The 13609-nt window shown below is 51.5% G+C and overlaps 1 protein-coding gene across 1 annotated transcript; it reads right to left on the bottom strand.

The window, feature by feature from the left end:
- Window positions 1-1731: 1731 nt before the first annotated feature.
- RCVRN (recoverin) lies at window positions 1732-9274 on the bottom strand. The gene is made up of 3 exons (XM_055580044.1): window positions 8894-9274; window positions 5225-5336; window positions 1732-1847 (listed from the first exon to the last, which is right to left on the bottom strand). Exons 1-3 carry the CDS (start codon window positions 9272-9274, stop codon window positions 1732-1734), a joined length of 609 nt encoding a protein of 202 aa, XP_055436019.1.
- Window positions 9275-13609: the final 4335 nt, after the last annotated feature.

Raw genomic sequence — 13609 nt, 5'->3', positions numbered from 1 at the left:
GTTGCTAAAGCGAGGGTAATTCCCCCAAACCAGCAGAGGGAGACTCCCCAGCCCCTGAGGGCTGCATACAGGTTGCTCAAGTGTCTGGAACATATGCATATTTTTCTGACCTCCTCTTGGAACTTAAGGCTGAAGAATAAAAGAGCTTTCAAAACACGGAACACAATGATCTTGAGAACCCACAGGTGGAGCTCCGAGGTGTCCCAGGCTCTGGAGCTCTGATAAGGGAGTGTGAGCCAATGGGCAGCACTGGGCTGGCTTCCACTCATTAGCGGACCCTAACCAAGCCACTTGCTGACTCTGTGGCTCCTTTTCCTTGCCCCTAAAAAGTAGGTGCTGCGGGGACATCTGTCTTCACCTTGCACTGGATCAGAGCTGAATTTGTCATCCTCTCCCGAAACCAGTATCTCTCCCTGCTGTTTCCCACCTTGGTGGCTATCACCAGTGAAACCTATCGACATCACAATAAAAACCAGGTGAAAACCATTGAGGCATCTGGTGTAATCAAATGGATTACACTGGACACCCAAGCCACAAACCTGGCTACTGACCATCCTTGCTCCTCCCTCTTCCCCTGAACCAGTCAGGTGGATCCTACTTTCTAAATATCTCCCAGCAGGTCGCGTTCTCTCCACCCCACTGCTGTTCCCCTGACCCAGGCCACCTGGGCAATTATAGGAGTGCGATATCCAGGCTCCAGTCTTGCCTTATTTCTACCCTGCGGGGGGTGGGGGGGGGGTGGTTCTCTTACAAACATAAATCCCTCCTACTTCCAACCCCACACAGCCCCCACACTACCCCCACGGTGAACCCTAGGTCTTCCCCTGGCCTGCAGGGAAGTCCTTGCATGGTCTGGCCTCCCCAACCCCACCGCCTACTTTGGAAGCTTAACTCAATTTGCTCTCCCCGCCTCCTCCCTCTGCTCTTGGGCTACACTGGCCTTCTCAGGGTCCTAGAACTTGAACTGCTCATACCCGACTCAGGGTCTCTGAGACACATCACTTTTCCACCCCCACATTTCCCCCACTCCAATCCCCTGGGTCTTAGTTGAAACGCCTCTTCATCCGGAACACCTTCCCCATCCCTGGACAAGTCAGCCCCGCCTACTGTATCTTCCCACAATGCTTTGCGTGTCTCCATGGTAACCTCACCACCCATGCAGGCTTCTTCAAGGTCTATGGTCCCCTCTGCACCCTGAGCTGTACCAGAACAGGGCCGTGTCTCTTTCCTGCAGCACCACAGTCCCCGCACCCTGGTCTGTGACTGCGACGGCGACACAGCCTTGTCCGTGAGGCTGAACCGACAGAAATCATTTCCTTTTCCAGTTGGAGAATGACCAGTCAGCTGAGTGCCCGGCTCCTCTTGCATTTATTGGAACCTGCTTACCCAACAATCCACAAAGGAGCTTACATGGGGGCGGGGATATTTAGGGCTCCAGTGACCTATATTTAGGGATCCTGTGACCTAATCCTGGAGTTATTACGGAGGCCTGGGCTGGCGGGCTGGGGGGAGGGGAGGCGGGCAGTATAGTGGGCGGGACTTGGTGAATAGCTTAACGACACTTCCGTTTGGCAGGGAGGTGTGCAGGAGGGTTTAATGTGCTGTGGCTTGGAGGCCCTCCCGGCCCCGGGGGCGGTGTGTGTTTGTGTGTGTGTGTGCGTGCGTGCACATGTGTGCACAAGTGTGTTTATTTGAGAGGGGTGGGGAGGGAGGAGACCTGAGCAGTTGACATCAGGGTTTCTTTTCCTTCAGTTTCTCCTTCACTTTTTGAGGCTCGAATTGAATCAGTCGCAGAATTTCCTTATTGGCCAGGGTCCCTTCGATGAATTCTTTCTCTGTAAGTTTATCTGCAAGAGGAGAAAATAATACAGTCAGGATAGGCTGTTTCCAGCTGCAAGGAAGCTGATCTTTGCAAGCATACCCAGAGTGGATGGCTCTATTATGAAAATACTGATCTCCTTGCCCCTGATGACAACCCCACACTCTAACTCTTTCCTAGGACCCCTGGACCTCCCGGTGAACCAGCAATGAGAGGGTTAGTGACAGGCCCTGCAAGGTCTCCAGGAGGCTGGGCCAGTGCTGTGTCTCTTCTGATTGGTTGGCAATCCTTTCCTAGGCATCTCTGCATCTTGGAAGGACTGATGTTGAAGCTGAAGCTCCAGTACTTGACCACCTAATGCGAAGAGCTGACTCATTTGAAAAGACCCTGATGCTGGGAAAGATTGAGGGCAGGAGGAGAAGGGGAAGACAGAAGATGAGATGGCTGGATGGGGTCACCAACTTGATGGACATGGATTTGGGTGAACTCTGGGAATTGGTGGTGGACAGGGAGGCCTGGCTGCTGCGGTTCATGGAGTCGCAAAGAGTCGGACACGACTGAGCGACTGAACTGAACTGAAACTGAATCTTCCTCCCCATTTGGGACAAGAAAGGGCTTTGGCCCAACTATTGAATTCAGTTCTCTCCAGTTAAATGCACTCACTAAGCCCTTCCTCTGTGCCACTGTATATGGGGCTGAGGTCATTGCAGGGGGCAGAGGGCAGGGTGTGACATGGAAGGGAGTGAGATAATGCCCCTGGCCTGGGGAACTGTTGGTCTGATGGGGAGACAGTCACCTGTAGAAATGACTCTGTGCTGTGCTGCGCTTAGTTGGTCAGTTGTGTCTGACTCTTTGCAACCTCATGGACTATATGTAGCCTGCCAGGGTCCTCTGTCCATGGGGATTCTCCAGACAAGAATACTGGAGTGAGTTGCCATGCCCTCCTCCAGGGGATCTTCCCAACCCAGGGATCAAACCCAGGTCTCTTGCATTGCAGGTGGATTCTTTACCGTCTGAGCCACCAGGGAAGCCCAGAAATGACTCTGCTGCTGCTACTGCTGCTAAGTCACTTCAGTCGTGTCCGACTCTGTGCGACCCCATAGACGGCAGCCCACCAGGCTCCCCCATCCCTGGGATTCTCCAGGCAAGAACACTGGAGTGGGTTGCCATTTCCTTCTCCAATGCATGAAAGTGAAAAGTGAAAGTGAAGTCGCTCAGTCATGTCCAACTCCTAGCGACCCCATGGACTGCAGCCCACCAGGCCCCTCCATCCATGGGATTTTCCAGGCAAGAGTACTGGAGTGGGTTGCCATTGCCTTCTCCTAGAAATGACTCTAGAATGAGGCAAATGTTCCTCCCTGCTTATGGCGAGGCTCATAGTCCTGATGTACTAAGTGCTCAATAAAGCTTGGCTTAGCTGAAGTGGGTTTCCATTGGCTTTTTATGTTCCAGGCCTTTTGAGTGACCTTAATCCTTCCTGGATTAGGATGCAGGCTCCTTATGCAGGTCAGGGTGATGAAATGTGGGTTTTAAGGTCCCAGGTGCCCTATGAGCCTCACTGATAGCTTGAAACTCCTACTCTCAGAAGCTGATTGTGGAGTGAAGCCTGGTCTTCAGATGGACCATGTGAAAACACACGTCACCTGGCAGGAGTACCACTGCCTCCTGTGACATTCACTGGGGTCAATGTTCAGGTCAGCAAGTAGCAGAACAAGGGATTCAGCACCTGCCAGACCCAGCAGGATGTCAAGATGGGGGTTAAAGAGCCAGAGGGGTGACGTGCCCCTGGGAGGCACCTGAAGCAGCCAGGAGAAGGTGTTCAAAGGGGAGATGACATCTGGGTGAGGAAAGGGAGGTACCTACCCTTCAACATTTAAGGAGGCTCTCAATTTCAGCATTGTATGGCACAGGGCTGGCACCTGAGAAGGGGGTCTCCTTAAATCTTTTGCCAGGGCACCTCACATGCCTCACCCTAGTTCTGGCCCTAACGTCACAGATCTGGTTGCTAATCCACCTTCTCCCTGGACTGCAGGTTAGTAGGGGCCTTCTTTAACATCCTCCTTGGGTGTGTGACCTGGAACCCTGGTAAGAGACTCGCCCAGAGATCACAAATGGGCCGATACCAGCTCCTCAGATGTGTGTGGACCATGTAGTGTTTTATCAGTGGAGGCACTTCAGATTTTAAAAATCTCGATTGCTGGCTTCTCTTTAAAAAAAAAAAAAAGCAGACGATGAGGCCCCAACGGCTCTGTATTCCTATGTGGTAACAACTGACCAGAGGCCATAAAACCAGGCAGGCCCTCGTGCCCCAGAGTTTGCCAGTCCCTATTGCTTCACTGGGCCACTGTCCACTTCTCTCACATTCATCATCCCAGCCCCAGTGGTCATTCAAGTTTGCAGTCCCCGTCTGACACCAGCCCCTCTCCTGTGTCCTTCCTGAGCTGGACACGGGCTTCAGGCACCAGCAGCCCCCGCCGCCCAGTTCTGGAATCCATCACCGCTTTCAGTACAAGCTCACACTCCCCATTGGCTGCTCTCAGCCAGACTGAACAGGGGAGGGAGCCAAGACAGGTCAGCTCCTGGCAGAAGGGGGCCCGAGGACACACCCTCAGCTTCACCAAGACTTTCTTAGCCCAGCCCTGCAGTTTAAGACTTTTCTTGCATCTGCCCATAAGCCGTTCATCTGCTTTGCAGTCTGATGGCTTCCCCAGCCTCCTGAAGATCTCTCCTCATTTACCCTCACAGCACCCCCCACCCCCATCAATCTCTTGAGATTGAATTGAAATCTAATTCCATCTGATGGTGCTTGGGGGTTGGGAGGGGGGACCCAAATTAATGTCCTAAAGTAACACCATATAAATTGAAATCCCGCTTACTTGGGATACCATGCTAATTCTGAAGTGAGCTTTACCCCATCCCAGCCATGCAGAAGGCTACTTGTTTGGTTTAAACAAACCAAAGTGTCCTAAAATAACAACAAAAAACTGGGCACTCCATTCAAAAAGAAAGCGGTATGCTTGCAAAGCCTCACAACTTGTCATTTGTATACAAAATGACGGGCTGTTGCCTTGATTTTTTACTTTCTTCAAAGTGGGTTAACTCTGTCCAAACAAAAGATGCTTTTTTTCTTCCAAAGCACCCCATCATTTAGAGCCTGCGTTCGCCCCCAGAGAATCTGAGGCAGTGGTGGAGTTTTATGAGCGGTGGGAGGCGGTGACATTTTCAGTCAGTTCCAGAAGGGCCCACAACTGTCTGCTGACCATTCTTCTGCTGACCACCTTGCGGTGGGAGGAGGGGTCCTCCGTCCCACTTGGTCTCTGGACTTGGAAGGGTCAATCTCATTGGGGTCTCTAGGACATAGCCCCGGACGGTGAAATCAAGAGCTGGGAAGGAGAAGTCACTCACCATCATCCTTCTTGCCAAAGAACCCCCAGATCTTCTCTGCTCGCTTCTCCGGAGTGTTCTCGTCTTCTGGGAGACGCTTTGTGTCCTCAGGGCTGATCATTTTGAAGATAGCCTGCACCAAATTGAGGGGGAGCACCGGTCAAAAGTGATTCTGGGGGAACCCACATGGCTGAGCAGGGTGCTGAGGTTAAAATGCAGGTGTCCAGGCCCCCAACCCACCGGTTCCTGAGAGTGGGGAGGAGTCATCTGTACTTTTAAGAAGGGGAAGGGAATGCGGGGGAGGGGTGAGGATGACTTTCCCTTCTTATTTTGTCCCTTTCTGCACAGTCTGAAGTTCCTGACCATACAGACATATTACTTTCGTTGTATTAAAAAGTGAAAATAAGAAATAAAAAGCTTCCTGAAGGCTGCATTTTGAAAACTGGTACCTTTAACCTCACTGCCCAGAAGTGCATCAGATGGCTTTTTCTGAATCCAAGTGGTACTTTGGTTGCCTAGCAGGCTGGCTTATGGTGTGTGTGTGCTAAGTCACTTCAGTTGTGTCCAACTCTTTGCGACCCCATTAACTATAGCCTGCCAGGCTCCTCTGTCCATGGGATTCTCCAGACAAGAATACTGGAGTGTGTTGCCATGCCCTCCTCCAGGGGATCTTCCCGATCCAGGGATTGAACCTGTGTCTCTTACATCTGCTGCATTGGCAGGTGGGTTCTTCAACAGTAGCGGTACGTGGATTGCTTATGGTAATAAGGGCTAATGTTTGTTAAGTGATTAACACATGCCACATTTCTAAGTGTCTTTACATGTAAACTCATGACAGCTTTATGAGGTGGGTGTTATTGGCCCATTTCACAGATGGAGAAACTGAATCAGCTTACTTGCTAGAATTCAGCCAACCAGAAGCAGAAGACTGGAGATTCTAACCCTGGCAAGTTTGGTTCTAGAACCTCTGTGCTTGCATTTCATGCTATTCCTAGAATGTCTTGGAGAGCATGGTAGGGGCTGGGTAAGGCCTCTGGAAGCCCCTCCTTTACCCCCCTGCTTGGGGAGGATAAAGCTCAAGGGTCCTTCTCACTTCCCTCTACTCTAGCTAATACATGAGCTGAGTAGACAATGTCCAGCAAAGCAGGAAGTGCCTTCCGACACGTGGTCAGGGAAAGGGACAGGGTAGTCTTAATGTGCCCTTTCAGCTCCAGGTTACTAGGATTCCAGCAGGCTGGCCAGACCCAGAGTGGATGCTCAAGGTTGTGGCTCCCCCATCTTGAGTGTCCCAGTTTGCGACCTAAGTCTTGGGACTGGGACGCTGTGGAGACACCGGGGAACCAGCCGGGCAGGGCCAGTAATGCCCATGAAATTAACCTGGAGGGAAGAGCAATGGCTTAGAAACTCCTTTCAGCTCCCTGTGCTGCAGCAAGAGAAGCAAGGGAGTCAAAACCCACAGCTGGGGCAGCTGCCTCACTGACAGTGCTCAGAGCCCCGAGGTACCAGGCACTGAAGTAAGGGCTTCCTTAAGTTCCTGAGCCAGGGACCCATGGGCAGGCTGGAAGGCTAAAGGCTGGGAGTGACTGGCTGTCCATGACCCTGCTTCTAAAACCAAGGGCACACTGTCAGGGCCTCCGGGAATGGACCGCCAAAGAACCATTACATCCTCACCCTGGGGGGTGGGAGGTTCTGTGGTTTTCTGGAGGCCTAGCTTGGTGGTGGTACATGAGAACCCACAACAGATGATCGACTCCCAGGCCAGTTACCTTGGACATGGTGAATAGCAGAGGCTTGGCACGCTCTTGCATAGCCTCACTTGCGGACATACCCTTCTCTCTCTGCCTCCCCACGCCTCCCCACCCTCTCCTTCCTCCTTCCCCTCCCCTCTACCCCTTCATCTTCTTCCTCCTCCTTTCTCTGAAGAAGCACCAACTCAGAGGCCTCTGCTGGGCTTGGCATCCTTTAGGTGGTTCTGAGGAGGTGGTCCCTGCCACAGGCCACCTGTCAATCCAGGGAGCTTGCTCTGCAGGCCCCGCCCAGAGACTAGTGAGGTTTCTACACACACCTGCCCCTAACGGGAGGCCCAAGAAGGAGTCGCTGACCACAGCTGCATCCTTGGCTGTTTTATCTATGGTTTTGCCTAATAAAGGTGGAAGAATTGGGTGAATGAAAGTGGGATTACAAATGCCTCAAAAATTATATAAAAGATGAAAAATATTCTCTCTTTACAGGAGTGGGATTAGAGAAAGAAAGCAAGTGGCATGGGTGGGGGTGGGGGGCAAAAAAAATTCAGTAAAATGATACTGAGTGAAGGGGAAAAAATGATATAATAGGGAAGAAATAGAAGCATCCTCGTTACCAAAAAATATAGGAATGGTTAAATAATTTTATGACATGTCTATAAGATGGAATTCTAAGCAGCTGTTAAAAACAATGTGATATTGAAAATATTCATAATAAAATAGTGGCTGAAGAAAAGTATGATAAAACCATATGTGTATATGTCCTAATTCTAAAGTTATCTTTAAATATATAGATAAAAGACTAGAAAGATACATGCCTATTTGTTGACAGTAGTTTTCTCTGGATGATGAAATTAAAGGCAATTTTCATTTTCTTTTGCATAGGTTTCTAAATTGCATGCATTTTATATTAAATAAAACTACTTTTCAAACACCTAAAAATCTTGGCAGATGATCTGATCCTGGGCCAACATATTTGAAACATGTTATGTCTCTAAAATGACTCGCAAGGGACTTCCTTGGCTGTCCAGTGGTTAGGACTCGGGGCTTTCACTGCAGTGGCGATGGCCCCTGGTTCAATCCCTGTTTGGGGAAGTAAGATCCCAAAAGCCACAGGACCAAAATAAAATAAACATAAATACATAAATATATTGGGTTGGCCGAAAAGTTCGTTAGGGTTTGTCCATAAGATCTTATGAAAGAGACTTCCCTGGTAGTCCAGTGGCTAAGATTTTTGGGCTCCCAGTGCTTGGGGTGGGGTTGGTGTTCCACCCCTGGTCAGGGAACTAGACCTCACGTGCCTCAATGAAGACCGCCCCCCTGCCCCCTGGGGCCAAATAAATTTAAAAAAAAAAAAAAAGAATCCGAGTGTGTCCTATTGGAGGTTCTGAAGGATGTTTTATTATTTTCAACACCTACTTATTTATTTATATTTTCTTAACTGCACTGCACAGCAGGTGGGATCTTATTTCCCTGACCAGGGATGGAAACAGCACCCCTTGCATTGGAATCACTGGACAACCAGGGAAGTCCCTGAAGAACGCTTTAATGAAAAAAGGAAGGAAGGTGGGAGGGAAAGAAGGAAACGGTAAAGGTAAATAATAGAAAATACCCAGATTCTTCCTCTCTAGGAGGAAAATGATGCTGTGGGAAGGTGCCCTGTGCTGTGCTTAGTCACTCAGTCGTGTCTGACTCTTTGCAACCCCATGGACTGTGGCCAGCCAGGCTCCTCTGTCTATGGGGATTCTCCAGACAAGAATACTGTCCAGCCCTCTATTAATATTGATTTGTTGGCGACTCCTCCTGACCACGTTCTCAGAGCCACTGAGTCACCAACCTCGGGTGTCCACTCCCTCCTCCCTGCCAGGCTCCCGTGAGGAATTAGTGGCAGCCCAATTCCTCGAGACCCCCGTCCCTCTCAGCCGGAGATGAGGAGGCTGACACTGACCGTGACAATCTCCAGCACCTCATTCTTGCTGATGGTCCCATTGCCATCCACGTCGTAGAGGGAGAAGGCCCACTCCAGCTTCTGGTTGGTCTTGCCCGCGCTGGTCATGTGCAGGGCGATGACGTACTCCTTGAAGTCCAAGGTGCCATCGCTGTTGGCATCAAAGCTGCGGAACACGTGCTGGGCATAGGCCTTGGGATCGGCCTCGGGGAAGAACTTGGAGTAGATGGTCTGGAACTCCTGCCGGGTGATCCGGCCGCTGGGGCACTCCTTCAGGAAGGACTGGTACCAGGAGCTCAGCTCCTCCTCCGTGAACTTGGTGTTCAGCTGCAGCTCCTCCAGGATCTCCTTGGACAGGGCCCCACTCTTGCTGTTCCCCATGGGTGAGGTGGCGTGGGCCCGGCCGGGCTGTCACCGCTGGGTGGGTGGGAGCGATGGGGTCTCCTGGCTGCTGGGCTGGGTGCCGCAGGAGACAGTCGCACCCTGAGATGCTGATGGATTAGGCGGATTTGTGGCCGGTTCAGCCCAGTACTTGGAGAGAGGAGGGGCCTGGAGCTTGGGGTTGGAGGAGGGAGGCGGGCTCCCAGAAGCCCCCTGAGATTAAAATAAAGAGCTGACAGCAGGAGGTCAATCCATCTTGGCCTTCTGGGAGGCCGGGAGAGTAGATCAGAATCTTGAGACCTGAGGCCTCAGCCACTGCTCTGCAGCCATCCCTACCTCACCCTCGACCGCCACTCTAGCTCTCTAAGAGCAAGGATGCTCCCTGCCTGTCTTCCGTTGCCCTAACTCTGAGAGTCTCTGCAGCAGGGGTGGTCCTGTAATGCTGGGTTAGGAGTCAGGCTCTGGAACCAGCACGGGTTCAAACCTCAGCTTTGCAATTTACTAGCCGTGTGACCCTCTGGCACATTTCTTTTTCTTTCATTTTTTAAAAAAATTGGAGTATAATTGATTTACAATGCTGCGTTAGTTTCTGCTGTACAGTAGCGTGTGTCATCTGTAAGTGTACATACATCCCCTCCCTCTCAAGCCTCCCTCGCACCGCCCTCCCCCGTCCCACCCCTCTAGCTCATCACAGAGCACCGAGCTGAGCTCCCTGACCTATACAGCAGCTTCAGGCACGTTTCTTAACCTGTCTCTGCCTAGCGCTCTCTTCTAATCTTTCACTTCCCTCATGGCTTTCCTTAAATGTTGCCTTCTCAGTAACAGCAGCACCCCCACCCCAACCACCAGCAAGCCCCAACTGTTTATCCTGCATGGTTGTTCTTCCTCTCGAGCACACCTTCTGACTTAGTGTTTATTTATTCCACGTGTTGCCTGGGATGGCATCAGAATGAAAGCACCGTGAAGGCAGGGATTCTGTCTGTTTTGTTCCCCACTGCATTTCCTTTGCATGAAGGGTACCTGCCAGCTTTGGGCCCTCAGTGACTATTCCTTGACTAAACGGGCATTGTAATAGCATCGCTGTTGCTGTAAGCCTGAAATGAGTTAATATGTGCAATGCATTTACAATAGAGCCTGGCAATAGTAAGAGCGGAACACATGTTGAAAGTGAAAAGTGAAAGTGAAAGTTGCTCAGTCATGTCCAACTCTTTGCGACCCCATGGGCTGTCCATGGAATTCTCCAGGCCAGAATACTGGAGTGGGTAGCCTTTCTCTTCTCCAGGGGATCTTCCCAACCCAGGGATTGAAGCCAGGTCTCCCACATTGCAGGCAGATTCTTTACTAGTTGAGCCACAAGGGAAGCCCAAGAATGCTGGAGTGGGTAGCCTATGCCTTCTCCAGGGGATCGTCCCGATCCAGGAATCAAACCGCGGTCTCCCACATTGCAGGCGGATTCTTTACCAACTGAGCTATCAGGGAAGTCCTGAACACGTGTTAACTTTTGCCAATATTCTTCTGTGACAGGGATCAAGAACTGCACTGCAAACAGAGGCCAGGCCAGCATGTGGAGTGTGTGAGTGAAGCCAGGGAATTAGGAAGGCAATAGGGAGTGGTGAGGCCTATGTCCCACATGGCAGGGGCTGCCTCCATTAGAGTGTAGTCAGATGGGATTATGGCCTGGTGTTACTAGACTTTTTGGTAACCCAAGAGAAATCAGAAATCAGATTTCCAGATGTGATTTCCAAACTGTGGGAGTGATTTCCAGTTTTTTCAACAACATGGTGTGGGACAAATACAACTTACCTGTGGCTTGATTTCAGCTGTATATCTTTGGTTGGCAACCAAGCCTGGTGCCGGGAGCTGGCAGACAGTAGTATGTGCTTGCTGAGTGAATGAATGGACAAGAAGGAGCTCTGCCAGGGGAGGCTTCCACCCCTGTGGTCAGCTCAGTACCCAGTGTGGGCCTCAGGGAAGAGCCCTCATGAGTAGGCTTGTACCTGAAATCTCAACACCTGAAGGAGAGGCTGCTGGTGCCTTTGCTTGGCTGAGCGTCATGCCTGAAACCCCAGAATCGCCATCTAGAATGGGAGAGAAGTCTCGGCTTTACCCAGGGGTGGTTACAACAAAGGGCTTTGTAGGGGGCGCTGGTGGTAAAGAACCCACCTGCCAATGTAGGAGGCACAGGAGATGTGGGTTGGATCCCTGGGTTGAGAAGATCCCCTGAAGGAAGAAATGTCCACCCCCTCCAGTATTCTTGCCTGGAGCATCTCATGGACAGAGGAGCCTGGCCAGCCACAGTCCGTAGGGCCACAGAGTCAGATATGACTTAAGCAACCTAGCACGCACACACAGTAACTGCAAAGAATAAAGCGCACAGTGTGCAGGCGGGTGACTTGGGGTTTGTATCCTATTTCACAAGAGGCTAATGGCAGGTCCCTGCTGCTGGGAGAAAGACATCCGCCAGCCCCCGCTAATGTTATGCAGGAAGGACCCGGAAGTTCAGGCTCAGGTGTGCTGACCCACTCCTCCTGGTCGCCCCACCCACTGAGGGTCCAGAGTGCTTCTCAGGAGGCCTTAATGTTAGGTGTGTGTGTGTCTGTGTACTTACCATTTTTTCCATCAGTTTTTGATAGCATAGTCTTTCTTAAAAGGAGTGGTTTCTCCTTTTCTAGGCTTTCACTAGCCCGCAGCAAGGCATTTGTTTTCAAGAGCAGCTAGAAATAGGACAGTCATCAAACAAACAAAACCCAAGCCCTGAAAATGAAGTCAGACGCCTCCACCCTTGCCTCTGAACCTGGTGTGCGAGGATTAGAAGTGCTTCCTGGGTGTCCACACCGAGCCTGCAGGTGAGACAAGGCCAATGTCACAGGAAGAAACCAAGCTCTCGTTCTCAAGGAGTGAGCAGAGTGGGCAAGAAGCTGTGTTTCTGAAGGTGAGGAGCTGGGTTGCCATGACAACAAAGAGACTGTGGGCCAGGAGACAGGACCCCGTGTTAACCCAGAAGGCAGCCAGAGCCCCCAGTCCCTCTGCCCCTCTCAAGAGCAAGGAGCAGGTGCTGCCCACACTGTTCAGGTTGCCGTGCCCAGGAGGGGCCCGACCGTGGGAGGGGACCACAGGCAGCTGTGTCGATGCTGAGAGAGGGGTCATGACCTGGAGGTTTGTTTGAAAACCTGCGTAAACATCTTCTATCAGAGGGAGAGTTTATGTTCCTTAGCCAAACAAGTTGTTGGAGATGATGTATTGTGAGGGGATTTGTTAAGTCTAAGCTGGGGCCATAAACTCTCCCCGAGCCCCAAAGACCACTTGGGGAGAAGCCCTCGTCTCTGGCCAGTGGATCTGTTTGTGTCTCCCCCTCCCAGCCTGGCCTTGACTGAAAGATGCAGACTCTTCCCAGAGGCTGGCCCTGTCCTCTCCCTAAGCTGGGAGCCCCATAGCCCCGGTCCCCCTCCCCCACCTTCCCTTGCTGTGAGCAGAAGGACAAGAGACCCCTTTGACCCTGGGCTGGAAGCAGAGGGGAAAGAGGGCTCAGAGAAGGTGAGTGGGAGGCAGAGAATGGGAGGAACGCCTCTCCCATGGCTGTCTCCATCATGGTAAATAGCAGTCTGTCCTTTTGGTTGCCCGGACCAAAATCCTTGGAGTCATCTCCTGTGCCCCTCTTTCTGTCACACCCCACTTTCGAGCCACTCCAAACTGGCTCGAAACCACGTTGGTTCCACTTTCAAAGCACTTCCAGAATCTGACCGTTCTCCCCACCTCCACGTGGCCACCCCTGCAGGCACCGTTCCGTCCCTGCGTTTTGGCTGCCCTGCTCCCCTTTTCCTACAGAGAGCTCTCCAGCAAGGAAATCAGGCTGTGCGCCCTCAGCTTGGATGGACCCCAGAGCAAAATCACAGGCTTTCCAAAGCCTACAAAGCTCTGCAGAAGCTGCCTCCTCCCTGTCACTGTGTCTGCTCCAGCCAACTGGCCTTAATGAGGTGCCTCCAGCCTTTAACAGGGCCACCTCCTCTGCCTGGAATGTTCTCCCTTCCAGCTACCTGCTGGGCTCCCTCCCAGGTGTCCTTGACTTTGGTCAAATGCCACCTTCTCAATGAGGCCACTCCAATCACCCTATTTCATGTTGCCACTTACCCACCATCACCCCTGAAACCCTCCCCCTACCCTTTTGTCATAACACCTATCATTTTCTACATACACTCTATATACCATTTTGTTAGTCTGTCTCTTTCTGCTGGAAAATAAGTTCCAAGGTCAAGATTCTTGATCTGTTCCCATCACCAATGTGTTCCCAGTACTGAAAGCAGTACTTGGCATTCTGTGCATGCGTGCTAAGTCATT

The sequence above is a fragment of the Bubalus kerabau genome, chromosome 4 (assembly GCF_029407905.1).
Source record: "Bubalus kerabau isolate K-KA32 ecotype Philippines breed swamp buffalo chromosome 4, PCC_UOA_SB_1v2, whole genome shotgun sequence".
NCBI lineage: Eukaryota > Metazoa > Chordata > Mammalia > Artiodactyla > Bovidae > Bubalus > Bubalus kerabau.
This window is presented reverse-complemented; position numbering and strand designations above follow the sequence as displayed.